Here is a 26,640-nt window from a genome sequence, read left to right on the forward strand (position 1 = left end):
CACCAACAGTGCAAGAGTGTTCCCTTTCCTCCACACCCTTTCCAGAATTTATTGTTTCTAGATTTTTTGATGATGGCCATTCTGACCAGTGTGAGATGATATCTCATTGTAGTTTTGATTTGCATTTCTCTAATGATTAATGATGTTGAGCATTCTTTCATGTGTCTGTAGGCCATCTGTATATCTTCTTTGGAGAAATGTCTATTTAGGTCTTCTGCCCATTTTTGGATTGGGTTGTTCGTTTTTTTGTTATTGAGCTGCATGAGCTGCTTGTAAATCTTGGAGATTAATCCTTTGTCAGTTGCTTCATTTGCAAATATTTTCTCCCATTCTGATGGTTGTCTTTTGGTCTTGTTTATGGTTTCCTTTGCTGTGCAAAAGCTTTTAAGTTTCATTAGGTCCCATTTGTTTATTTGTGTTCTTATTTCCATTTCTCTGGGAGCTGGGTCAAAAAGGATCTTGCTGTGATGTATGTCGTAGAATGTTCTGCCTATGTTTTCCTCTAAGAGTTTGATAGTGTCTGGCCTTACACTTAGGTCTTTAATCCATTTTGAGTTTATTTTTGTGCATGGTGTCAGGGAGTGTTCTAATTTCATACTTTTACATGTACCTGTCCAATTTTCCCAGCACCACTTATTGAAGAGGCTGTCTTTTCTCCACTGTATATGCTTGCCTCCTTTATCAAAGATAAGGTGACCATATGTGTGTGGGTTTATCTCTGGGCTTTCTATCCTGTTCCATTGATCTATATTTCTGTTTTTGTGCCAGTACCAAACTGTCTTGATTACTGAAGCTTTGTAATATAGTCTGAAGTCAGGGAGCCTGATTCCCCCAGCTCCATTTTTCGTTCTCAAGATTGCTTTGGCTATTTGGGGTCTTTTGTGTTTCCATACAAATTGTGAAATTTTTTGTTCTAGTTCTGTCAGCACCTTTATATATCTCTGTGTGACCTGGGCAAGGACTGAGTCCTTATCTATAAAAAGGGATAAGAATAGTGCCACCTCACAGGATTATTGTCAGAATTAAATGAGTGAATATACATAAAACTCTTAGAACAGTACCTGGCACATAGTAAGTGCTGTATAAATTATTTTTAATTATGAAAGCAATCAGTGCTCATTGGAAAAAATGCAAACAGTTTAGGATAACATGGAGGGAAAAGCAAATTCCCCTCTCACTCCTGTCAACTTCACCCCTCAGTTTGATGGAAGGAAATTCTTCCAGATGTTTTGTACATGTAAACACATAATCCCACACAAATAACAAGTTTGTTATATTTACATTAATGGGGCAGCTTGCTTTGTTCACTTAATAACATTTCACAGATATCTTTCTGTGTCAGGACCTATAGAATTACCTCATTCACATCAGCTGAATAGTATAGGTGTGCTATAATTTAGTCATCCCTCTGCAAACACTTTTTTAAAACTGCAAATAATGCTGCTATAAATATCTTGGTATGTACAGGTGAGTGAGCATTTGTGCAGAACAGATTCCTAGAAGTAGAGGCACTGGGCAAAGGGCACATTTAGAGCCTGTGTTCTGTTAAGTCATCCATTAAGGATTAACATTGTTTTACAAAAAGGACGATGGCAGAGAGAGGTCAGCGCCTAACACAAAGGAATGAGCAGCTAAAGATAGAGTTTTAAGTGATAAGATTGCTAGGAAGATTTTTTTTTTAAGATGGTAGGTGTGAGAGTCTTAGACACATCTCACAAATCATGCTCTTGGGCTGAAGCCCACTCATCTGGAAGGCCAACTTTGCTTTCAAAGATTGAATGAGTACATCCAAGTAAGTGAGGTTTTTCCATCAGCCTGGCTTCTCCTGTATAGGTAGGCTTCATGCTCCCTTCATTTGCTCTAACTGTCCAGGTTCCTTCTTCGGCACTAGAACAATGCTGGCAGAGCTCACCTCCACCTGCCACTGGGCAGTCTGCAGCCTCTAAACTGAGCCCTTCCCCACTGTAACTCAAGAGGGCAGCCAGGTGACCATTGCACTAGGTTTCACATACATTGTTTCTTTGCTCTTCATTTCCATAGTAAAGCATTTCTTCTTCAAAACTTCTCTCCTTTATTTTCACCAGCATCAAGAGTCTGTGACCCATGTCTCCCTTCTCTTCCTTCCCACAGCACAGGAACCTCTGTTGCAGCCAATCCTTCTCTCTGTACCTGTGCTGTATTCCCCCCAAGGACAGAAGTTCCTGTTGATGTACTCACCTTCATCTCTCTCTGGGCTGGTGATGATTTCCATATGGTAGGGCTCAATGAATTGGTTTTCTAAGTGACATTTTTAATAATAAAAATAATACATGCTTACTGAAGAAAAAAATGGAAAGGGGGAGCTGTGTAAATAAGGAAATTAAAATCACCTGGTATTCCATAATTATCCAAAGGCATTTTAGAGTATTTCCTTCTAACTGTTGCATAAGTTGAGAAGCTAATTAATGCAAAGCTGCTCATCAGATTAAGGAAGTAACTGGGGACAAGGGTCCAGAGTTTGGTGAACAGGTAGTTCAAATGTGCACCTTGTATAGAAAATGAGCCTGTGTTACCAAGAACTCCATCTCTTTTTCACTCACTCACTCATTCATTCAGTAAGTATTTATTGAGGATCTATCGAACTGTAGCCCTCCTACAGTGACTTCTCTAGCCAATATGACAGGGCATTTATAGCCATCATACAAGCCTTTTGGAAGCTAAGTTGACTTCTCTGCTTGGTAGACTGGGATTCCCATGACACCAAGTCCATGGCTAACTCTTCATGGGCCAGGAGCCTAGAGGGTAAGGCTTCAGAAAATACCACAGCATTTGCTGCTCTGGTATATGTCAGAGCTGCCCCTTCTTTGGGTCAGTGATTTACTACATAGTAAACTCAGGGAATTGTCAGTCTCTCTGTCTGTGATTGCTCAGGTTCAGATTTTCTGTTTGGTCTTCATCAGTGATAGCTTAAGCATCTGTTGTTCCTTACTTGTTACCATTTAGAGCTGGGCAAAGCTGAAATTTTAGGATTTATTCTTCCTTAAAGTGCATGCCCCAGCTACCTGTTAACTAATGATGTTATGGGGTGAGGCTCAACAAATTACTTTGTGGCAGGAGGGGATCAACTCCAGGGTGAGTGCTCCCTGACAAAGCCTCGTGTACTGCCCTGAAGTCATCAACTCCATCTCACTGATTATGTTGTCCTTTCTTATGTCTCTTTGGTTGAAGCAGCCCAGGGTTTTGCTGTCTAAACATTAATGTGGAAGCTAGCTGTAGACTTAAAGAAATTTGAATCCTCAGATTGTTTATAGCACAGCCCACATCCATGGAATTATATTATTTAGCTTATAGGGAGCTTTATGACATAGTACAAAGATGAAAGGACAAACCGTCTAGAGACCTGGAGTTCATTCATTCATTCAGTATATATCTACTGTCTGCCAATCATGTGCGCCAAACTAGGAACAAAGCAAACGCAAAACCAGACTTGGATCTTAGAGACTATAGAGCAACAGATGTTAAACAAAAATAACAGAAATAAATGTGTAATTATGAACTGTGACAAATTCCAGGAAGGAAAGGAGACGGTAAGACACATATAAGCAAGGAATCTGCCCTGTTCTGAGTTTTAGGGAAGGTGGCCCAGAGAATAAGACATATGAGCTGGGACTGGTTATTTAATTTCATGGTGCCTCAGTCTTCTCATCAGTAAGATGGGGACAATACTACCCCCTTTGACTCACAGAGACATTGTGGGAAGAGTGATCATATACATGAAAGGCTTTGAAAAATGCTCGGTGTACCTAAGAGTGAGCATGTTGCTCTCCAGCCGGTGGCAGCTGTTCTCTGGCTTCTTCTACATCTGTCATCAAGCCAGGCATTACTCAGGTACTCAGCCTGCAGACCTCTGATCATTTTCCTTCACTCTGCCAGGCAGCTGGGTCGGATAGACCTGGGGTTTGCCTTGGTTCTGCCACTTACATCTAGAGTGAATTTGGGTAAGTTACTTAACTGCTAAAACTCACTTATCTCATTTGTGAAATAGGGCAATAATAGTACCAGCTCACAGCTTAAAGCTGGTAAAGCACTCAGCATAGTTCTTGGTCGTTGTTACTCCTAAACCAGTTGTAGCTACTGTTATTGTCATTGTTATCATTGCTAATTATTAACTCTTGCCATTTATTTCTTGGTAATAACTTTGGTCCTTAACTTCCCTTTCCACTGCCCCCAGCCTAGTCAGAGCACTTGCCATGTGACAATAAGGCTATGGCTATAGCCTTCTAATCAGTGTCCCACCTTGGCTCTCACTTCTCTAGTTCACTCCTTATGGCTTCCGGAATGAGCTTCCTAAAATAACAGGACTTTACATATATCACTTTTTTTCTTTAATATTATCACTGAGGACATATTTGCAGTTCATACCACAAAGAACTAAGCTTCCTAATACAGAAGGGGGCCCTAAAAAAATCATAATAAAAACACCTACAAATAGATAGAAAAACAGAAGTGCAAATTCCAAAAAAAAACCAAATAGCTACTCAATATGAAAAGATGAGCAGCCTCACTTATTATGAGAACTGCAAATTTAAATTGCACTAAAATTCATATTTTACTTACCAGATTGGCAAAAATTCAAAAGTTTAATACCTTCTGAAAAGAATGTGGGGAAATAAAAGTTTTCTTATATTGCTGGGGTGTGTAAATTGGTCCAATCCCTATGGATGTCAATTTGGCATTACTTATCAACATTACAAAGGCATATACCCTTTGACTCAGCAATTTTACCTCTGGAAATTTATCTTACAGATATACTTACACATACCAATGACATATGTTCAAGATTATTCATTACAGTGTCGTTTGTAATAGGAAAGGATTGGAGACAACCTAACTGTCCATCAGTAGGGCACTAATTGAATAAATTATGGTACATCTCTTCAAAGGAATACCGTGCACTAATATGGGGAAATCTCCAAGATATATTAAGTGAAAAAAGTAAGCAAAGTGAAGAACTATGGGTATAGCATGTTACTTTTTGTGTAGGAGTGGGGAATAACACACACACTTAGAGAAATTCTGGCAGGCACACATATTAAAAACAGTTGTTACCTGCGGTGGGAGGGGACTGGCAGATGGGAGAAAGAGTTAAGAGGGGGACTTTTCACTGTATACCATTTAATATATATATAAAAGTGTGTGTGTGTATGTGTATATAATTTGTGAATCATGTGTAATATATGAACCATATTACCTAATCAAAAGCTTATATTAAAAATACTCCTATGGAACTTTCCTGGTGGTGCAGTGGTTAGGAATCCACCTGCCAATGCAGGGGACAGGGGTTCGAGCCCTGCTCCAGGAAGATCCCACATGCCGCAGAGCAACTAAACCTGCACGCCACAACTACTGAGCCTGTGCTCTAGAGCCCGCAAGCCACAACTGCTGAGCCCGTGAGCCACAACTACTGAAGCTTGCTCACCTAGAACCCGTGCTCCGCAACAAGAGAAGCCACCGCAATGAGAAGCCTGCGCACCGCAATGAAGAGTAGCCCCCGTTCACCACAACTAGAGAAAGCCTGCGCACAGCAACAGAGACCCAACACAGCCAAAAATAAATTAAAAAATTTTTAATTAAAAAAAAAAAACTCCTATTACTCATCCATGAATGTATTGATCACCTACTATGTGCTAGGCACTGGGGATACAAATGTGAAAGTAGTTATGATGTGGTGGAAAGACCACTGAACTTGAAGTTAAAATATCTGATTCAAATTCTGACTCTGCTTCTCACTAGCTATGGATCTTGGCACATAGTAGGTAAACAACAAATGTTTGTTGAATGAATTTATAGTTGAAATTAATTAATCTTTCTGAGTCTGTTTCCTCCCATATAAATCAGGATAGAGATGCCTCCTACCTCACCAGGGGTATTGTGAAGACAAATAATAGGATGTGTCATCAGTTCCAGTAATAGTTAATGAGAACTATTATATGCTAGGCACTTTCACATCTATTATTTCCTTGACTTCTAACATTTATTTACTCACTCACTCATGAGGAAATAAAGGGACTGAGAGGGATAGTGACTTGTGCAAGGCCTCTCTGGGTGTAAGTTGTCTTCTAGTCTTTATTGCTACCTCGCCATGGTGCGTCACTCAGTAGAAACTTTACCCATAGTAGGTGCTCAGGGAATTTTGAAAATTAAGAAAAACCAAAGTTTTACCACTGCTCTTGATGACACTTCAGAGCAACAGAAAGTCAGTAAATGTCTTTCTAATAATTCAGTTTAGAAATGTACCAGCTGGTCTGTTTGACATTCACTGCACTAAATACTTTGGGAAGATCGAACAAAAGTTAAAAGTTTATGCTTCTAGGGACTTCCCTGTGGTCCAGTGGTTAAGACTTCACCTTCCAATGCAGGGGGTGAGGGTTCAATCCCTGGTCGGGGAGCTAATATCCCACATGCCTTGGGGCCAAAAAACCAACACATAAAACAGAAGCAATATTGTAACAAATTCAATAAAGACTAAAAATGTTCCACATCAAAAAATCTTACAAAAAAAGTTTATGCTTCTAATGAGGCAGGAAAGATAAAGACAAACCCACAAAAACACCCATAAGGAAAAGGTAGAAACTGATTCTTGAGAATGCTGCACTTAGAATCTTGCAGCCTTGCCAATGGTTCTTTCTTAGGGGAATGAAAAGGATACAAAATATACCAACATGGCACAATTTAAAAAGTGTTTTAATTGGTGTAAAACATATGTACAGAGCAGTGCACAAACCAATCAATTTTTATAAAATGAGGGATAGTTATTTTTTATTAAATAGGACACATCTATGTAACCAGAACCTGGATCAAGAAATAGAATATTACCAGCACCTAGAGACTCTTCTGGGTTCCCTTTCCATCACTACACACCCCTCAAGATAACCACTATCTTCACCTCTAACATCATAGATATGTTCTGGCTGTTTTTGAAGTTTACATGTATCCATTTGTGTCTAGTTTCTTTCACTCAACGTCATATTCGTGAGAGTCATGCATCTTGTTGAGTGTAGACATAGTTCATTCATATAGTATTCTACACAGTTTCTCTCTCTTCTGTTAATGGACATCTGGGTTGTTTCTTTTGGGCTGTTATAAAGAGAGATGCTATAAGCATTTTTGAACATGTCTTTTGGTGAATATGTGTATATATCTTTGTTGGGTATATAACTAGGGATGGAATCGGTAGGTCACAGACTATAAGTTAATATAGTAGAAAATGCCAAATAGGTTTCTAAAGTGTTATACAAAATTCTCTAATTTTAGCTACTCTGGTGGGTGTGAAGGGAGATCACAATGCAAGTTCAACTTGCATTTCTGGGATAGTTAATAAGTTGAGAACCTTTTCATATGTTTTTTGACTTTTTGAGAAATGCCTGTTTATCCCCTCTTGAAAAATGCCTGTTGAAATATTCTGCCTATTTTCAATTAGGTTTTTCTGCCTTTTTCTTGCTGATTTGTGAGTGTCCTTTATATATTCTATATAAGTCCTTTTTTTGGATATGTGTGTTGCAATTATCTTGTCTCACTCTGTGGCTTGCTTTTTCACTAATGGTGTCTTAGAATGAACAGGAGTTCTTAATTGTAATGTTATCCAATGATCAGTTTTTTTCCTTTATGTTAGTGCTGTATATGTTTAAGAAGTCTTTGCCTACCTTAAGGTCATGAAGATGTTTTTTGATATTTACTTTGGATGGTTTTATTGTTTTACCTTTTACAGTTAGAGTTAAAATCCTTCTGGAATAGATTTTTTGGTATGGTATAAGGTAGAGGTCAAGATTCTTCTTTTTTCTCCATGTGTGTGTTCAGCTGATCCAGCATCATTTACTGAAAAGACAGACCACCCTTTCCCCAGTGCATCACATCAGTATCTTGAATGTAAATCAAGTGACCATATACTATAGGTCTGTTTCTGGTCTCTCTATTCTATCGTCTATCCTTGCTGCCAATTACCATTTCTACAGCTTTATAATAGGTCTTTATATCTGGTAGTGTAAGTCCTCCACCAGCCTCCAATTTTTTACCCCACCAAGCCATCTAGTACTGGAGTGCCACTTCCACCTCCCACTTGGCTTTCAGTATGTCCAGGTGGGTGTGATTGATTTGCTTGTTCCCATGGCTTGGTCATCTGTGGTTACCTGGTCTTTATCCCATCAAACCCCTTTAAACTGAAAGCCAGCCAGGTGTCTGCAGACAAGCAAAGCAGATCTGCTGGGTAATGAAATAACGCGGGGAGGGGAGAGGAGTGGATTAGGTGGGGTTGTCTCTCGTGAGGCGTACAGTGAGGAAGTGGTCGATCTACACTTGAGGACTGGCTTCTCGGGAGGTACGAGGAGAGCCAAACTCTAAAATCCGGGCAGAGGAGGGCAAGGCGAGGTCAGCGCATGTAAATGTCGCGGGGGGCTCTGCAAGGCTGCGCGAATAGGCTCGCCGGGGTGGGGCCGGGAAGCCGCAAATCACCAGTTGAGGGCCGGAGTGCGCGCCGCCGGCTTAGAGCCGCGCCTGCAGCTGCCGCGGCCGGGGCTGGGGCTTGGGCGGGAGCGGAGCCGCAAACGCCGGGCGCACAGGCGAGCGGCGCGCGGGCTTCTCGGCTGGCGCGCCCCACCGATCATGAGCGGCTCCTGCTCCGGGAGCAGCCGCGGCGCAGAGCAGACCGTGCCGCGCCTCTGAGCCCCAGCCGGAGAGCCCGGGCGCCGCGCGGGGAGGTGAGTCTCCGCCGCGTGTCCCGCGGGCGTGCGGCTCCTCTCGGGGCGCCTCGGCCTCCCCCTCCCCTTGCAGGACGGACTGGGAAGTTTGTTGGCGAACTTCAGGCTATGGGGAAAGTAGAACCGGCGCACCCCACCCCCATCCGAGTTGGTGATTGGGGGCTGGAGTGGCTGAATGGGGGACCGGGCTGCTCCCTTAGGGGCCTCTGAACCGGCTGGGATTCCCCAGGAGGGGCCCGCGGCGGGAGGCGAGAAGCGACGTGCGGCGAGCATCTCTGCTCTTTGCTCTTGAGCGGCATCTTCCCAGTCGCTGGCCTCTCCGACCCCCTGCGCATCCAGCCGCGCCTCCTGGTCCCGTCTCTCTCTGCCCCAGAAGCCGGTGGGGGTCGAGGGATGCGAGGGCCGGGGAGGGGGAAGCCCTGGGCTTGGAGGAGGCGAGTTTCTCTACTAATCTCTTGGAAAGTTTGCAGAGAAAGCGAAGGAGCCCGCCCCGTAACTGTTGACATCTCCCTCCCTCGCTCCCTTTGTTGAGACAGAATGAATAGTTGGTTGTGTCGCTCCCACTGCGTCGGAGAGGGGAGGGAAGGGGAGGTGAAGGCTGGGAAACAAGGGACGGTGGGCGCAACAGGCAGGAGGTTCCGGTCTCAGCCCGTCTTTCCTTACCCGCTAAGGCTGCGTCCACTTTAAAAGTTTGATCAGGTGTAGACACTCGTCGGGGAGAAGTCAAGTGGGCTCCAAAGCAGCTGACGAGCCGGCGTGTTTCGTGGAGGAACAACAGTGGGTCGTGGCTGGGGGTTGGGGGAGTGGAAAACTCTGGTTTTGGTTTTAACTCACTTGAAGCAACGTGCGAAGGTGAAAGATTGCTCGCCTAACCTCATGTCTGCTTCACCTAAAGCCATTCGCTGAGATAGAAAGTAGAGCCATGCTTTCAGAGATTCTTTTAAACCTTGACCCTTATATACCAAGGCTACACTGATCTCTCCAAGGAAAACACATCGGCGGAGGCAAGGTCAGTTTGAGGGCGGATAATCTCCCTGCTTGTTGCCAAGGAGTGAAGCGAGATCCGGGAGGAAGGGGGAGGCCTCGGTGCTGGGGGCCGGGCTCAGAGAGTCCCAAGTGGCAAGGGGCTGCCCAGTTAATAACGGGCGGAAGCCACAGGCCAAGCAGTTGTATGTGAGTGTGCAAGGGGACGTATGGAATATAACGTAAACAACTTCCCATGCCAATGGCTCCCTCATTCCCTGACTCCAACTTTCCCTAAACTGCCTCTGAGAAGCGTGACATTTCCAGAATGACTAACCAAGATCTCAATCTCCTATTCATATAGAAAGGACTGCTTGTCAAATGGATGCTAATCTTAAGACCCTTATCATGTAGATCCTGTGCTGTGTTGCTTGAAATACAATCCATGGAAGAATTATTCATACTTCAATCATTTGGCTAGACTTCATAATTTACTTCAAAATAAAGGGATACTCTTAATTCCTAAACCCAAGCAAAACTTCATTCTTAGCGGATAAGCCAATTTTATATGTGTGGTTTTTCCATCTCCTCTTCCTGTCTGCCTCTGCAGAGAAGATATAAAACTACAGATCTGGATTGTAAATTCTCTGTCATGGTCATATGGGGCAGTGAAAAGGTTACGTTTCCAGAGTTTAAAATATGATAGAAAGTTCTTAAAGCCCACATCAGATGACCATCTGTGAATTTAACTTGAAAATATCTCATTTCAGAAGTAAAATAGAAAAATGCAAACAAGTGGGCTTCTTATCTCTGTCTCGACTTGCGTGTGATCATCAGTTTCTTTGAGACATCTTTATAAAGCAAGTGAGTCAGTCCTGCTGTTCACAAGCATTTCAGAGTACAGCCGCTGACCGGGGTCAGGAAGGTAGCACATAGGTTGGGAGTGTGTCAGGCTCACTCTCATCCCTATCAAGATTTCAGCTCTTTGAACGTTCACATGGGTCTCGTATTTTCATATCAAGATGTAGAGTCTTTGACCTTTGTATATATTTCAAGATCTTTTATTAGACTGAATCAGGACACTGTGTCTGTTTACCTGCACAGTAGAGAGAGGTGAAGTCGGATGGCCAAAGTCTTACCTGGGCTTTTATTTAAAGATGGCATATGAGCTCACTTAGTGTGCCTGTGTATCTATGCCCACATCCTACTTGGTTTGCTGTTGTTACGTCTATTGCTCTAGGTTAAAACATTTCCCTCCTCACCCTTCCTGGTTGCAGTCTTCCCCAGAAGCAGTGACTTCATTTGTGAACTCTCTTTGTGATAGGGAAACAATTACAAGCAAGACAGACATGGTCCCTGCCCTGCCTAGAGGAGACCTGCTATTTTTTGAATGCTTGCTGTATGTCAAGGGCTTACAGACACAATCACATTTACTTTTCACAACAACTCCATGAAATAGGTATTGTTAACCCATTTTTACAAATGAGAAACTGACTGTCAGAGAGGTTGAGTCACTTGTCCCAGGCCACACAGTAAGACATTGGCACAGTAGGGATTTGAACTTGTGTCTTACTTCAAAGCCTAGATTCTGAGTCACACCATGTTTGATTTTAAAAAAATTAAATAGTACATAAGAAGTACATAATGACTAGGAACATCAAGACAGAAACATCCCCAAGTGGAGAAAACATGGGAGCCAAACGCTCGAGACTTGAATTTAGTCTCCACTGTGCTCTTCCAACCACATGTTCCCACCTCAAGACCTTCACATTTGCCGAATCCCCTGCCTGGAACTCCATTTGATCCTCTCTTACTGGTTCCTTCTCTTTTTTCAGGTCTCACGTCATTGTTACCTCTCCAGAGAGGTCTTCCCAGACCACTGTAGTATAAAATAGCCCTCCATCCCCAACAAGTGTATTCTATCATGTCATCCTGTTTCATGTTCTTTAGGGTACTTACGACTGGGATATTATCTAGTTTGTTGTCTGTGTTGGTTGGACTTCCCCATCACAGTGTAGGCTCAATGAGATCAGGACCTCATCTAGGTTTTTATATCCTCAGCTTTAGTACATTGTAAACTCTTGGAGACTATATATTGAGTGAATGAACGTTTATTTTCCTTATCTGGAAAAAGAGAGGGGCTTGATTCTCTGAGATTCCATCTACATATCACATGCTGAGATTCTGCCTAGTGGTCAAATGGGGTTGTGGCTCCTCTGTCAGAATGGAAAGTACGTACCTTGAACCTAGATTCCATGCACTTCCACCCCTGGATTTCCCCCAGGTTCCTGGAGTCTAGAAAAAAATAAAAGTAAACTCAGGTAGGAAACAGAGCAACCAACAGACTGCAAATGAGTTTCTTCCACCTATAATTCTCCCTTCCATTCCCTGCCCCGCTTTAGTTTTTTTGTTGTTGTTGGTTGTTTGTTTAAAGTTAGGTCTCTGGCCAGGGCCCACCTCCCCCATCGTTGGATCGATTCAAGCTTGACATAGGGCCCAGGCTGGAGCCAGTCTTTCCAAGTGACTAGACACAGGGCAAGTCTGTACTTTAATGGGAAAGAGTCCCAAGTTAGAGGCAGCAAGTTGTAGAGGAGAGCCTGGCCTGTGTATTTCCAATTTAACTGCAGCTGAGAAATTTAACTGTAACTCTGGAAACTTCAGCTTGGATGATCTTCTCCCTCTGGTAATTAAACCCTACTTCACATCCTTCAGGTCAGCAGCCCTTCCTCCGGGAAGCCTTTCCTGGCTGCTAGATTAATCTAGGCCCCCAGTCCCCGCTCTGCGCGCTCCCACGGCACTGGGAATCACCAACACGTATGGTCATTACTTACTGTCTGCTTCCTCTGCAGGGTAGGAACCTCGTGAGGATAGTCGTTTGATCCCATCTCCAGCACCCACACAGTCCCCGCCACCCAGGAGGCCCTCCTTAAATGTGTGTTGAATGAAGAATGAGGGAACGCTTCTGTTGCCTGAGTGATGCTTTCTCATTGTTATTCTATTCTGTTACCCAGAAACTAATCTGGGTGCCAGTTGCTCTGTACCAAAGAAACTCGCTTACCTGGTGGTCCTCAAACTTGGCTCCACACTGAACAATACTAGGGGAGCTTTAACAAGACTGATGCCAGGGTCCTACCCACCGAGACTGTAATTTTGTCGGTCTGGCTCACGGCTTGGGTGTGGGGATTTTAAAAGCTTCTCCGAGGCCTCTTAATGTGCAGCCAGGTTGAGAGGCGCCGATTTAAGTTTTCAGAATTTATCCCTTGCGTTGGTCCTTATAGGCTTGAAGCAGCCCAGGTGAGAGAGGGTAAGGATATAATTCATGGCTATTGTATGGTTCCTGACAGTTGAAGAGGTACTTTCACAACTGTTATCACAGCTGATAATAACCAGCTGAGGGATCTACTCACTGGTTGAAATATTCCCTTGATGTTGATGACTCTTAAAAATCGACATCCTGTCCTGGCCCCTAACTGCACATACCAGTATCTAGCCTGCTAGACCGAACTGCCCTACCGGTGCCTCACACTCAGCAGCCCCAGTGGTGAGCTTGTTACCCTCTCGCCTGCCCGCAGGGGTTCCCTCTTGTGCTACTCAAGTGCGTTACAGCATAGCCCTGTCCTCCCTTGGCTGTGGCCTCCTTCCTCCCAGCCAGAGGCCTCGAGCTCCTAGCCCCTCGCTCTGCCCTTCCTTTCCCTTCCCGTGGCCACTGCCCCAGGCCGGAGTCCTCCACCACTCCTTGCTGGCTTGTTGCTGACTGACCTCCCCACCTCCCTTCTCTCCCTCCAGAATGACTGGAGCTCCCTACCCAGGCACAGACTGGATTCCGTGCCACCCTTCCCGAGCTTCCCTAACACTGACAGTCAGGTTCAGACACCTCAACACAGCCTTCAAGACTTCATGATCTGGTCCTAAGCTGTGCTTCTTCCAGGAAATGCTTCTCAACTTGACTCAAGCCACACCGCGTGACTCAGTTTCCTGAGCCTATAGGGGCACTTCCCTGCCCTTATGCATCTGCTGTTGTCACATCCTCTTGGAGGGCTTTTCCCTACAATTTTCAGCCTTTCAAAATCCTTCATCTCCAGTGATGCCCTCTCTGAGATCCTCCTTGAGCCCTTTTGTCAAAATTAATTATTCTTCACTCCAGCATGTTAAGGGTCCCATTGATGAATTATATTACAGTTGACCCTTGAACAACACAGGTGTGAACTGCACGGGTCCACTTATACACAGATATTTTTCAATAGTAAATACTACAGTACATGGTCCGTGGTTGGTTGAATCTGTGGATACGGGGGGAACCGTGGATATGCAGGGCTGACTATAAGTTATATGCAGATGAGCCCCTCATTGTTCAGGTGTCAACTGTATTGTCTCTGAGTTCATAGTCTGGGATTGAGGCTTATGCATCTTTGTTTCTCTGAGTCTCTTATCTGGAGTAGGCACTTAAATGTTTGTTGAATTGAAAGTAGGAAGGGCAGGTGTTAACATCCCTTGAGAATACACTGAGGTGAGGATAGCTTGCTGAAGGGCATTCTGAAGCAGTTCGGCTCAATCTTGAAATAGATAGACCTTGGATAAGCAGAGAGGAAACAGGCTACTGGAGACACTGGAGCCAGGGTAACTCTGGTCCGTCGTCCTAGCCTGGAGGTAGACGTGACCAACACTGTGGGCCTTTGTACACGAAGAGGTTCTGTGGGGGGCTTTGGGCCTCACCACCAGGTTCTTGGGAATGATCCAGGCCTGTCTATAAAGAAGGGAGGTGCTGATTGCTCGGACAGGTGAGAGTTCATAGCTATGAGTGTGTGCGCGAAGGGCGAGGGAATCCTCGTCGGCTTACGTCACCTGTGGTCAGGCCGGGAGGGCCGGGGAGTTTGGTTTCTTTTTTAATAACGATGATTAACATTGAACAAGTGCTGACAGTGTGCCAGGTACTGGCCAGACCTGGGAGGGGCTCACGTGGGGACTCAGTCCATTGTCTGCACCTGCTGGGAGGCAGGCCTTCTGTGTGGTCCCAGATAGACACAGAGCAGACAGGCCTCAGAATTACCAGGCTTGGCAAAGAGCTGAGGACAGGGTTCAGATTATATGCCTTGCGTGGAGGGTCTCCTTCCACCCAGCCGCCAGCACTCGGGTGTCTGTCTCTGTTGTAGGAACAGTGGATTGTGTGTGTGTGTGTGTGCGTGTGTGTGCGTTGTCATTTGCTTCCTTTGCATACCCTGCTGTCTTTGTCCTGGTTCCACCTCTTACTCTACCAGCTTCTGGAGGGCTGTGTTCTTCTTGATTGTCTCCAAGCCACATCCCAAGTCCCCAGTTCCTTTGTGGAACTGTCTCTGTGGTGGTGCTAGTGAGTGATGATTTTCACTCAGCATCGTTCCCTTTGCAGTGGAAAGGGTGGTCTGTGAGGAATGGGGGCTGCAAGGCTTGAGAAGAGACCACAGTGCAAAGAGATGATCTCCTCACCAGGCTCGGGGAAGACCAGCACTTTGGGCTTAGCTATGCAGCTGTGATCTCTAGACCAGTCTGATACCATGACTAGTGGTGCAGATTCTGGATCCTTATGTCTCCTGGGACTAGCCCGAATTTTTATTCAGTCTTGTGTTTCTTTATCTCTATATATTGGCCTTTAAAATGTCATATAATTTGGCTTAGATCAAAACCATAGTTTGTTTTTTAGGAGGCAGAGGTGCAAACTCTGCTCAGGGTGAACATTTCTGCTACCGGTCATAGCTGGGAACAACTGTCGGGGCTGCTTTTGCACACAGCATTTTCCTTTGCTTTCCATGATCCGTGCCCCCCAACCCTATTTTCTCTTCCTTCTCCACCCTTCCCACTCTTCCCTGACTATAGAGGCACCCATGTGCATTGCTCAACCCTGCTGGTGGCAAGCAGGTCCCTGACCCCTCTGGGGGACGGTTGTACATGGAGGTCCCCCCACCCCCGCAGTGGCTTTCCTCTCCCGCTGAGCCCCTGATGTATGGAAGAGTAGCCCACCTCCTGACCCCTGACCCCGGCCGTCTTCGTTAATTAGCGAACATTGATTTATTTATAAGCAGCAGGTCTTTGACAGAAAGGATCTGTCCTCTCTCTCTGGGTAGCACAACTGAGGGGCTGGTCTGGCGCTGAAGGCGTTCTAGCAGCTAAGGAATTCCAGTCATCTTCACCTGTTCTTATCGTTTACAGGGTGGTGGGAATGCGTGAGCTAATTATCTAACATATTTGAACGTTTTCTCAAATGCATTTATTACTGAAACCTTGAGTCTTTCCTCAGTGTTCTTTCTTGTTAGTCATGCTTTTCCATCGGCTTCAGTCATCTGAAGTAATAAAGTGGCTCATGTGCCTCTAAAGTCTCTGAAATGTATTTGCCCTTTTCCATTGGCAGATCTGCTGCCAACCCAGGAGAATTCTTCTGTAGGATGAAAAAAGGAGATGAGTAAACTGCCCATCGTATTAAATTTCACGAGTGATGCCACTCAGTGTTTGTCCTTTAACACTCTGTGAACATTTTCTTTTGTTATGTGGTCTATTTCCATTTCCTTTTGTAAGTGGGAAATCAGTTCTGGTGCTTTTCTTAGATTTATACCTTCTCTATTTTCTTCCCCACTTAGAGTTGAGAATCATGGCTGCGGGAAAGTTTGCAAGCCTTCCTAGAAACATGCCAGTGAATCACCAGTTCCCCCTGGCCTCATCCATGGACCTCCTGAGCAGCAAGTCACCTCTCGCTGAGCATCGCACAGATGCCTATCAAGACGTGTCTATACACGGCACCCTTCCACGGAAGAAGAAGGGCCCTCCTCCCGTAAGGTCCTGTGATAACTTCAGTCACATGGGGACCCTCCCCCATTCCAAATCCCCACGGCAGCACTCACCTCTGAGCCAGGACGTCATCCAGGGGCACCCACTGCAAGACTGGAAAGGCAAAACCTTCACCTTCAGGTAGCTTCTTTAATTTCATGAGTGAAAATGGTTTGTTTTAAAGGGCTTTTTTTTTTTTTTTTAAGTCTTTTTTTAGGAAAAATGTCATATATGCATAAAGTAGAGAAGATAGGTTCATTAACTCCTGTGGACCCAGCACCCAGCTTCAACAGTTATCAACTCATGTCCAGGCCTGCTTTGTCTGTACTCTCACCCACTTTCCTTCCTCTGGTATTATTTTGAAGCAAATCTCAGACCTCATTTTGTCTGTAAGTATTTTGGTATGTGTCTTTCAAAGACAAGGACTCTTATTTTAAAAAACATAATAACCACAATATAAAAAACTGTAACATGAAAAGATGCTCAACATCACTAATCATTAGAGAAATGAAGATCAAAACTACAATGAGGTATTACCTCACACCGGTCAGAATGGCCATTATCAAAAAATCTAGAAACAATAAATGCTGGAAAGGGTGTGGCGAAAAGGGAACCCTCCTACACTGTTGGTGGGAATGTAAATTGATACAACCACTATGGAGAACAGTATGGAGGTTCCTTAAAAAACTAAAAACAGAACTACCATATGACCCAGCAATCCCATTACTGGGCATATACCCCGAGAAAACCATGATTCAAAAAGACACGTGCACCCCAATATTCATTGCAGCGCTATTTACAATAGCCAGGTCATGGAAGCAACCTAAATGCCCATGGACAGATGAATGGATAAAGAAGATGTGGTACATATATACAATGGAATATTACTCAGCCATAAAAAGAAACAAAATTGAGTTATTTGTAGGGAGGTGGATGGACCTAGAGTCTGTCATACAGAGTGAAGTAAGTCAGAAAGAGAAAAACAAATACCGTATGCTAACACATATACATGGAATCTAAAAAAAAAAAAGAAAAAAAATGGTACTGATGAACCTAGTGGCAGGGCAGGAATAAAGATGTAGATATAGAGAGTGGACTTGAGGACATGGAGGGGGGCGGGGCAGGGCGGGGAAGCTGGGGCAAAGTGAGAGACACATATTCACTACCAAATGCTAGTGGGAAGCAGCAGCGTAGCACAGGGAGATCAGCTCGGTACTTTGCGATGACCTAGAGAGGTGGGGTGGGAGGGTGAGAGGAAGGCTCACGGGGGAGGGGATATGGGGATGTATGTGTGCATGTGGCTGATTCACTTTGTTGTACGACAGAGACTAACACAGTATTGTGAAGCAATTATACTCCAATAAAGATCTATTTAAAAATAACTAACATCTAAAAAAAGAACCATTTCTTAATATCTTCCAGTATTTGAGAGTATTTTGAAGGCCAACTTCCTATAGCATTAAGTCCCTCAAAAGGAACCACAGCATTTTTTTTTATCATAGCATCAGATTATGAGCTACATCCATCCAATTCTTATTTTTCTTTTTTATATTTTCAAAGAATTTATTACCCTTGACTTTTGCATAAGTCATGGCCTTTATTTTCCTAGCTCTAGACAATATTATCATTAACCAGGACTTCTTATACACATGTTATCACTTTTATGACCCATTGTAATGAAAAATATGAGACACAAGTGAAATAAGATGCAAAATAAATTCCAGCCCAGTTCACAAAATGAGCCGCCAGACATTCATTCAGCCTTACGTTTCTATAGCAACAAGCAGCAGCAGTTCCATAGCACCAGCATGTTACAGAACCTGCAGCCAGTCTAGGCACTGCAATTCACGTTCTCTATGTATTTAATTACATCCAGTTTGCAATATGAAAACCAACTGTAGGTGAAATGCCTGTGTATGTAAGTTGCTATGGAAATATGGAGAGGGAAATGTTTAATTCCTTCTTGGAGGGAAATTGAAGTTCAGGGAAGGTTTCACATTTGATCTGTGTTTTAAGTAAAGAGAAGGTGTCTGCAGGTGTTGAAGAGGGGGAGGCACCTCCAGGTCAGGATGCAGTGTGAACAAAGCCAGGAAACACTGCTGCGAAAGCCCGGAGAACAGAAATTAAGCTGCATGGTTGAAATAGGGTTTTTTGAAAGTGAGTCTTCAAAATCGTTTAAAACACTGCAAATGTATATCCATCTCACTGTGTAGAACTAGTATATCTTATTTCCTCAGAACAGAGGCTGTTGCTTCTCAGTCATTTCTCAATGACATATTTAGATGATTTCACTCCAGTTAATCTGCATTCATTTTCTTCCCATTAGACACTTTCCCCCTTTATAAAAATGACTATAACTCACAAAAGGCACTGGTCCATCCAGTTCTATAGAGATGCCGGGATGTCTATTAATCAGGAGCTGCCTCTCCTGGTGTAGGCGGCCCCCACTATCCAGAGCTTTCCTGTGAAACCTTCCCTAAGCTGAAACGGTGTGAAATGTAGAAACAATTACCTTAGGACAGATCTTGCTAACAGATGCACAAGATGAATGGAGATAAAGCCCAGGTGCTCACAGACAGTTCAAAGCTAGGGCAGCTTGATGCTGAGACACTGAGTGTAGTTCCAGAGAAGGAGCTTGGTGGTGCCACTCTTGCTGCTGCTCTAGGTGCACACTGCATCTGTCACAGCTTCCTGAAAACCGACACTGAACACTGTTTTCACTTTTCACCTTTTTTCACAAAAGCAAAAATCCTCTTCAGATTTCTTTTGATTACTGAAATCAGGTACTAACGTAGGTCTCTTCCTAAAAGCTAAATGATGTAAAGCAAACTTGCGAAAAGCAGGGATACCTGTATTTAGTTGTCAACATGCTGAAATAAAATTGTGTGTGGATGTATCATCGGGTCGGCTTCAGGATACTTTAGAACAAGAATTGATTTCTCCTTCTATCCACCAGGGACCTGGGTAAATAAGCCTCGTTGTAAAGGCTTCTTCTCTGCATCTATAATGGGCCTGGTTGTGACCCTGCTTGTTAGAGCTGGTTTAGAAACTCTGCACCCCTTTTCCTGTTGAGGAAGACCAGCAACCTGTGATGCTATCGGGTAAAGCAGGGGATGGTTTCTTCTGCTGTATCTCCTGGTGTCTCTCTTTTTGTCCTACCCTGTAGCAAGGAAAGCCATTTTGATCCTAGCTCATTTATTTGTTCCATGCCTATATATTGAGCACCTGTGTTAATTAGAGTACATTGATTTTATAAGCACCATTGCTTCACCAGGAAAATTCTGCCGATTTCCTCTGTGTATCTTAGCTGAAGTGCTGGTCTGACATAGTAGACATTCTAGCTGTCAAATCATTGCCCTCTTACAGGGTGGGGAAATACGTGAACTAACAGGATAACAAGGGAACATCAGAAACAGTGTCCTTCCAGAGCTAACATTGTAGTGAGGGACCCACATAATAAATACAAGTAAATAAACAAGACAGTTGCAGATTATAGTCAGTGATGTAGAGGAACTAGAGTGATACACTAGAGATTTATTGGGGTTGTATCTTTTTTTATAGGGTGGACAGGTATCTGAGGAGAAGAACTCTCTGGGCCTAGGGAGAACAAGTGCAAAGAACCGGGGGTGGGAACAAGTTTGGCATGTTTGAAAAACCCAAAACAAGCTGGGGTGACCTGCAGCTGGAGCGTAGCACGTTGAGAGGCGAATAGTACACATGTTGGGAAAGAGCTAGGCAGGCAAGAGTTCAGAATTATTTTTAGTTGTGTAACTGCAGTATTACAAGAAGAAAATAAGTGGAGGCCCAGATATTCTCCGGAGAAAGCATTGGAGAGTCTGCAAGCTTTCTGACATCAAACCACAATGTTCCCCAGCGTGTTCTGGGGGTCAGAAGGTTCTGCTCTGTGGAGTCTCGCCGGGTGGCCTGCTGATGACAGGTGCATGTGGAGATGCATGCCTGTGCACGGTAATGTTAATGTCGCATCACTGGCACCTAACACTCTGGGATGCAGAAGCAGAGCCATCACCGCTCCCTCTTAGGAAGGTTATGAGGTAGCAAAGAAACATAACTTCTGGCTAGCCAAAATTAAGCACAAATGCCAGGCTGTACTATGTGGAGTCAGAACCAGCTGTTACCTGGTTTCCTGGGGCCACTTTTTATTCATTAAGTTAAACTCTATATTGAGCTAGGTATCCATGGCGTACCACACAGAGACGGTTCACAAACTCATTCCCTGAAGTTCTAAGGTCTAGGCTGGGTGTCTGCTCTTACCAGGGGAAACTCCCAGGGGCCGAGGGTGGTAATGGAGTCACCCTTTCTAGCTTGAGGACGTTCTCGATAAACACCCAAGGCCCAAACTGTCAACCTGCCAGCAGTTCAAAGCTTTTTAACTTGAAAACTGACTTGGACATAGATCAGATCTCAGTAAAAGATCTTATCGGAGGTGGACACAAGTCATGAGTTTCAAGTCCAGGCTGTGGAAGACTTAACAAGCACTGCTGGTTTAGGTTTGTTTCTGATTCAGAATTACGTTCGTCCAAATTCACATCTTTTTTCCTTAACTTAAAATATTGTTGAAGGTCAGTACAGAAGTAACAAATGCACATCCTTCAAGATGAGGCTGAGTGAGAAGGCGAGTGGCTCTGTGTCAAAGGATCATAAAGTCCTCTTCCCCTGCTCCGCAGTCTTGTTAATGTGTTTTATTTACCTGGCACATTTTAAAAATATCCTAAAAAAAAAAAAAAAAAAAAATCCTGAGATGTTCCCAGTTTTGAGGAGTTCAAAGTACCGTATATTCTTTTTTTTTTTAAAATCCTTTTAAGTATTCCTAATAAGATTATGAGCTGCCTCACTTATTCTTTGGAACAATCCACAGTGTCAACAAGTAACATTTGTGAATGTGAAAAGCTGGGGACAAGATATATGAATGAGAACCTGAGGCTCCAGAGCACAGAGTGTGACTAAGGTGCTGGGCAGAACTACCGTGAGAGAGAAGCAGCATTTCTGTTCCTAACTCAGCTCTGACAGCCCAGTGGAGCTGTGAAAACACCATCCACCCACCGCCCCAGCTCACTCACCACTGCAAGTTAAGAGCCACATGTGTTTTAAAGTTAAGAGTTTTGGATCCCTGAGTCTAGGGACCTAAGACTAGTTAGGTCTACCTTTAACAAGATTATTGATTTTTTAAAAAATTCATTCATTCATTCATTTTTGGCTGCGTTGGGTCGTCATTGCTGTGCACAGGCTTTCTCTAGTCACAGCAAGCGGGGGCTACTCTTCATTGCGGTGCGTGGGCTTCCCATTGTGGTGGCTTCTCTTGTTGCAGAGCACGGGCTCTAGGCGCGACGGCTTCAGTAGTTGTGGCACATGGGCTCAGTAGTTGTGGCGCACAGGCTTAGTTGCTCCGCGGCATGTGGGATCTTCCCAGACCAGGACTTGAACCGGTGTCCCCTGCATTGGCAGGCGGATTCTTAACCACTGCACCAATAATTCCCAATATTATTGGTTTTTTCTTTCTTTCTTTTTCTTTTTTTTTTTGGCTTGTTTCAGGTAAACTCTTTTGGCCTTACTTGTTTCTTTTCATAGTGCATTAGGGGTTAACTTCAGCTAAGAGTGACTTGCCCAGATGTCAAGTCTGCAAGCCTTCCATTCCATCACATTTGGTGTTGGCATGATGATGGTGGAGCCATCTTGGAGGACCCCACCCACTCTTCATATGGACCCGCCTACACTCAGAGGGAAGCCCTTCAGGCGGCACCTCCTTGTCTTGTGAAATACTATGATAAGTTGCAAGTTCGCTGTTTTCCCAACAAACATGTTTGCCTTATTAGTCATTAAAAAGTCACCTTTATTATGATTGAATATTAATTGAATAGCCAACCTGTGGGAGGCCCCAGGGAAAGCAGAGGAAGTCTCCCCTTTGACCTAAAAATTTGCATTATTAAGCTGTCATATAAACATATGTCATATCCACATGAATTATTACCTCTTAACATTTTATAGTTTTAAAATATCTTAAAGGATATGTTCATAAATTGTCTTGTTTGAACATCATAACCTGTGTGAGGGACAGCAGATTTCATCGTTATTAGCAGCAGCATGTTGTCATAATTACAGTTGAGAAAATGGTTCAGGGATATTGAAGCACCTAAGATTAGACCCTAGTGGGTGACTGAGCTGGGATTAGGACCTGGAAACTACTGTAGGGACTTCCCCAGACACTGCTCTCTATAGCCTCCCGAGAAGGCTGGCCCTGCCGTGGGCATCCTCTGAGCTATCTTCTTGCATGGAAAGCTTTGGTCCCCAGGGTCTGACTGCAGCATCTCAGACACACCCCCTTGAGGAGGATAGAGCCTTGGCTGCCAAGAGTAGGCAGAAGGCAGACCTGGAAGGGGAGTTGGTCTCCTCGTTCTGAGACCTGTATCTCTTGGCTTTGTTGTTGTCTTGGCTGCCCTTGGATGTACTTGTGGTTTTGAAAGGTAGCCAAAGCAAGAAGCCCGGAGCTCTTAAACATGCTGCTTGATGTCACAGAAGAAGCCTTTGTTCTGCAAGCAGAGCAAGGCTTCTCTGAGAGGTCTGCAGATGGGATTTCCTCTTGACATTAGCATTGTTTGGCTGGTGTCCCTTTGATTCATCTATCTTCAAGGATGAATTTTTATTTCAATCTGGGACCTTCCTTGGGCTGAGAGGGGACCAGTTCCTGTTGTGAGAGGTCTGTGTTGCCAGGGTAGCTGCAGGATCAGCACTTGGAGTCCACTGTGGGTCCTTTTCCTGCCTGTGGGTACATGGAGGCACGCATTCCTGGGAACAGCTGCTGAGAGCCTAATTCCTTCTGCCCCTTGTGCTGTGGGAGCATGTGGCTGGACAATGTGGTGTTTCATTAATGTGCATGAGTGGAGCTGACTGACTAGTCACAAGTGTTTTAACTGATGGGGGCCACAAAGTCTGCAGAATTATCCCAAGTTAAAATCCGGTATCCTTTCCCAGGCAGTAAGTAACCTACCATGTCACGGTGTCAGCTCTTCAAAGTTAAAGAAAAAGTGTAAGGCACAGGATCTGTGCAGACCCTTCTCTAAACACTGTTTTAAAGACCTAACTCTGGGCTGTGTTGGTTCCCCCATCTGAAAAATTGTTTTGTGTGTTCCCCTTCAGAACCACCAAGTTCTATAACTATTGCTTTCTCCTTAGCAAAGCAAGATGTTCCCCCAGACATGCAAATAAATCACCCTTTAGCTCAAAGTTAATCAGAAGGATCTGCAGTGTGAAGATTCACACACAAACTTCTGCACATTATTTATACATGGGCATGTCTACTGTCTGCAAATTGGAAGCTTTTTGTGCACAGAGGAAAAGTTGGGTTTAGAGTTGAAAAAAATTTATTTAATAGACTAATAGATTCTATTTAATAGAAGGTACATTTATTGAGTTAGCAGAATGACCGTGGCTTAACAGCCAAGAATGTCTCCAGAAAGTAATAGCCCATGCACTGAATTTTTATTTTTAAATTTTCAAGTTGAGTTTTACTAACATTTTGAAATGCCACTTGGTGTTTGAGCGCAGCTGTTGTGGATGTAGGTTAGTGAATTCCGAGGAATGGTGCACATCCAGGCTCTGGTGGCCCCTGGTGTGCTGAGGCCAGGAGCAGCTGGGTCAGAGGTGAGCTCAGCCCTGCTGGGCATCTTGTACCGGCCCAGGGTTGGGGGAGCCCAGAGAATAGGAAATGCCTGCAGGTCCACCAGCTGCCTGACAGTAGTCCTAAATCCTCTACTCACAGGGATGATTTCAGCCCTAAAGGCTGGGATCTGTGCATTCTCAGCTGTTCTGGGAAAAACGAAAGGACATTTTTTTTAACTGATTGCAAACCGCAACCAAGAGAATGATCAGAGAATTACACAAAGCTGTCCTTGTTGAGTGGAGCTGTTCAATATCTCCTCTTTCCCCCAACCCCTCACACCCCACCCCAACTGACTTGCCTTAAATCCTTTTTTTTCTGGCCTCCTGCATGCTGTTTGAGAAAAGTCAGGTTTTTTTCAGTCTTCTGAAAGTCAGAAACTATGAGTTTTTCACGCCCCTCAGTATAGGTTAAAGCATATTGTAAACAGAAGACGCTCTGCAGTTACAGACTACTCATGTTCTTATCACATGTGGATTTGGGAGCCATCCCAGCCTGGCGAGAGATGGGAGCTGGAGAAGTTATAGTTACTCTCGTTGATTGGAAGGAGATGCCTTCCTGGGGCCTGGACTGGAGCCACAGGAGTGATAAGCCCTCAGGCCACGGCCACCCTGCTGTTCACAGCTTTGTAATGCTGTCACCACGCAGTGTGTCTCTAAGAGACTAGCTGCAGGATTGCATGCAGAATTTCAAGCTCTCTCTCCTTTGAGGCCCCAAACACAAGCGCTGAGGGTATTCCTGTTTACGGATTGTGCTGTTATTGACAAATTACAGAAGGCTGAGAAACCTTCCACGTTGACCCAGCCTTTATGCAGAGGACTGTCCGTGGTTCCAGAATCACTTGCAAACATAGTAAGAGGCAAGAGGTGAGAACACGAGTCACATAAGTGAGAGGTCTCAGTTCAGATGCCTGTTTATCCACTACTAGGTGTGTGAACTAGGGCAAGTTCTAAACTATAAAATGAGGGTGAAAATAATCCCCTCTGAGGAGTGCTGTGAAGATTCACTGGTCACTAAACATGAAGGCTCCACCGAACGTCAGCACTCTCACTTTCACTCTTGAGCCTGGTACCGCCTTCTGGGGGGTCTGGGTGGAGCAGGTCACGTCCTTGCTCTCAGCTTCCACCTGATCATAGCTGTTTATTCTTCTCCTGCCAACTCTGCTGTGTGACGCCTGGCCCTGAAGGCCACTGGTACTTTTGCTGGGACGTTGATTTAGCCGTGGACATCAAAGAAAGCTGCTAGCGACCTTGGTGCTGATTCCGGCAACCAGACTGGTAGCTTTGTGACCTTATGTAAGTTCCTTCACCTTTCTGAATCTCCACGTCCTCAAAGGGTGGCTTGGGGGTCAAATACAATCCCAAGTGAGGGCACCTAGCCCAGGACCTGGCATGAAGCAGGGGCTCAGATGTTGGTTTCTGCCCTTCCTTCCTCCTGGGAGGCTCCTAATTCTTGTGAGTAACCTGAGATCACGTTCCATGCCTGCGGCTAATGGGGGAGAAAGTTTCCCACGTGTTGACGGAGTCTCACTGGAATCCCTCTACCTGGGTCTGCTCTGGGCTGCCCTACAGCAGTGCATCTTGGCCACCGCTCATGCTTACAGGTCTAACAACCCTACGGTGCACAGAAAGATCAGCACACCATTGTGCTAAGACACAGAGCAGAGCCTCCCTTTGGTGGGCTGGCCCAGCCCTTGTCTAATTGTCTGATCGTAGTACTTAATGTCAGTGTCTTCACTGTTTATTCTTTGATGAATATTTATTGAGCTTAGTTAGTGCCAGGTATTGTGCTAGGTACCAGGTACCCAGCGGAGAATAAAATAGATGTGGGCCCTGTCCTTAGGGAGTGCCCAGTTTATGGGGCACGCGCACAAATGCATCAACAGATACATAACTGCAGAATGAGGAGGTGCAAGGAAGGTCACATCAGAGAGCCCTGAGTTCCTTGGATTGGGAGGAGGGAATGGCTCTCTGCGGGAGGGAACATTTGAAGATTTAATATACAAAGAGAATGTAAAATACTTCATTAATATTTTTATGTTACTATGTATTGATAATTTTGAAATATTAGGTTAAAAGATTATTAAAATTAAGTTCACCTATTTCTTTTCAACTGGTGACTAGAAAAGTTTAAATTACATGTTTTTCACATTGTATTTCTATTGGACAGTACCAGTCTAGACCTCACTAAGGAGTTTAGATTTTCTCTGTAGGGCCAAGGGAAGCCTTTAAAGGGTTTTAAGCGAGGGAATAGCATGGTCTGATGCAGTTTTAGAAGATTCAGTGGAGAAGTGATTGATGGAAGAGGAGCTGGAGGGAGGGCAGGAGGCGACTGCAACAGTACGGGAAGCAGTGGGGTCTGCTGTGGTGTGGCAGTGGAGGAGATGAAGGTGGGTGGATTCAAGATCTGTTTTGTAGGTAGAGTCTACCGGGCGTACTGAGGGTTAGTGGGACTGGGATGAAGGAGAGGGGCAGTCAAGTA

The 26,640-nt window shown here is 44.4% G+C and overlaps 1 protein-coding gene across 2 annotated transcripts in view; it reads left to right on the forward strand.

The window, feature by feature from the left end:
• The window catches only part of BCAR3 (BCAR3 adaptor protein, NSP family member), a 203,324-nt gene that overhangs the window by 79,034 nt on the left and 97,650 nt on the right, over positions 1–26,640 (forward strand). The window contains exons 1-2 of one of the 2 annotated variants that reach the window (XM_082476959.1): positions 8,541–8,732; positions 16,301–16,628. In XM_082476959.1, the coding sequence (XP_082333085.1) occupies positions 16,312–16,628 (317 nt within the window). In that variant the 5' untranslated portion in view covers positions 8,541–8,732; positions 16,301–16,311. Of the gene's footprint in view, positions 1–8,540; positions 8,733–16,300; positions 16,629–26,640 lie in introns of those variants that run through there. The other variant, XM_082476960.1, reaches the window with a different exon arrangement.

Source organism: Balaenoptera physalus, assembly GCF_965194825.1.
Source record: "Balaenoptera physalus genome assembly, chromosome: 1".
Lineage (NCBI taxonomy): Eukaryota > Metazoa > Chordata > Mammalia > Artiodactyla > Balaenopteridae > Balaenoptera > Balaenoptera physalus.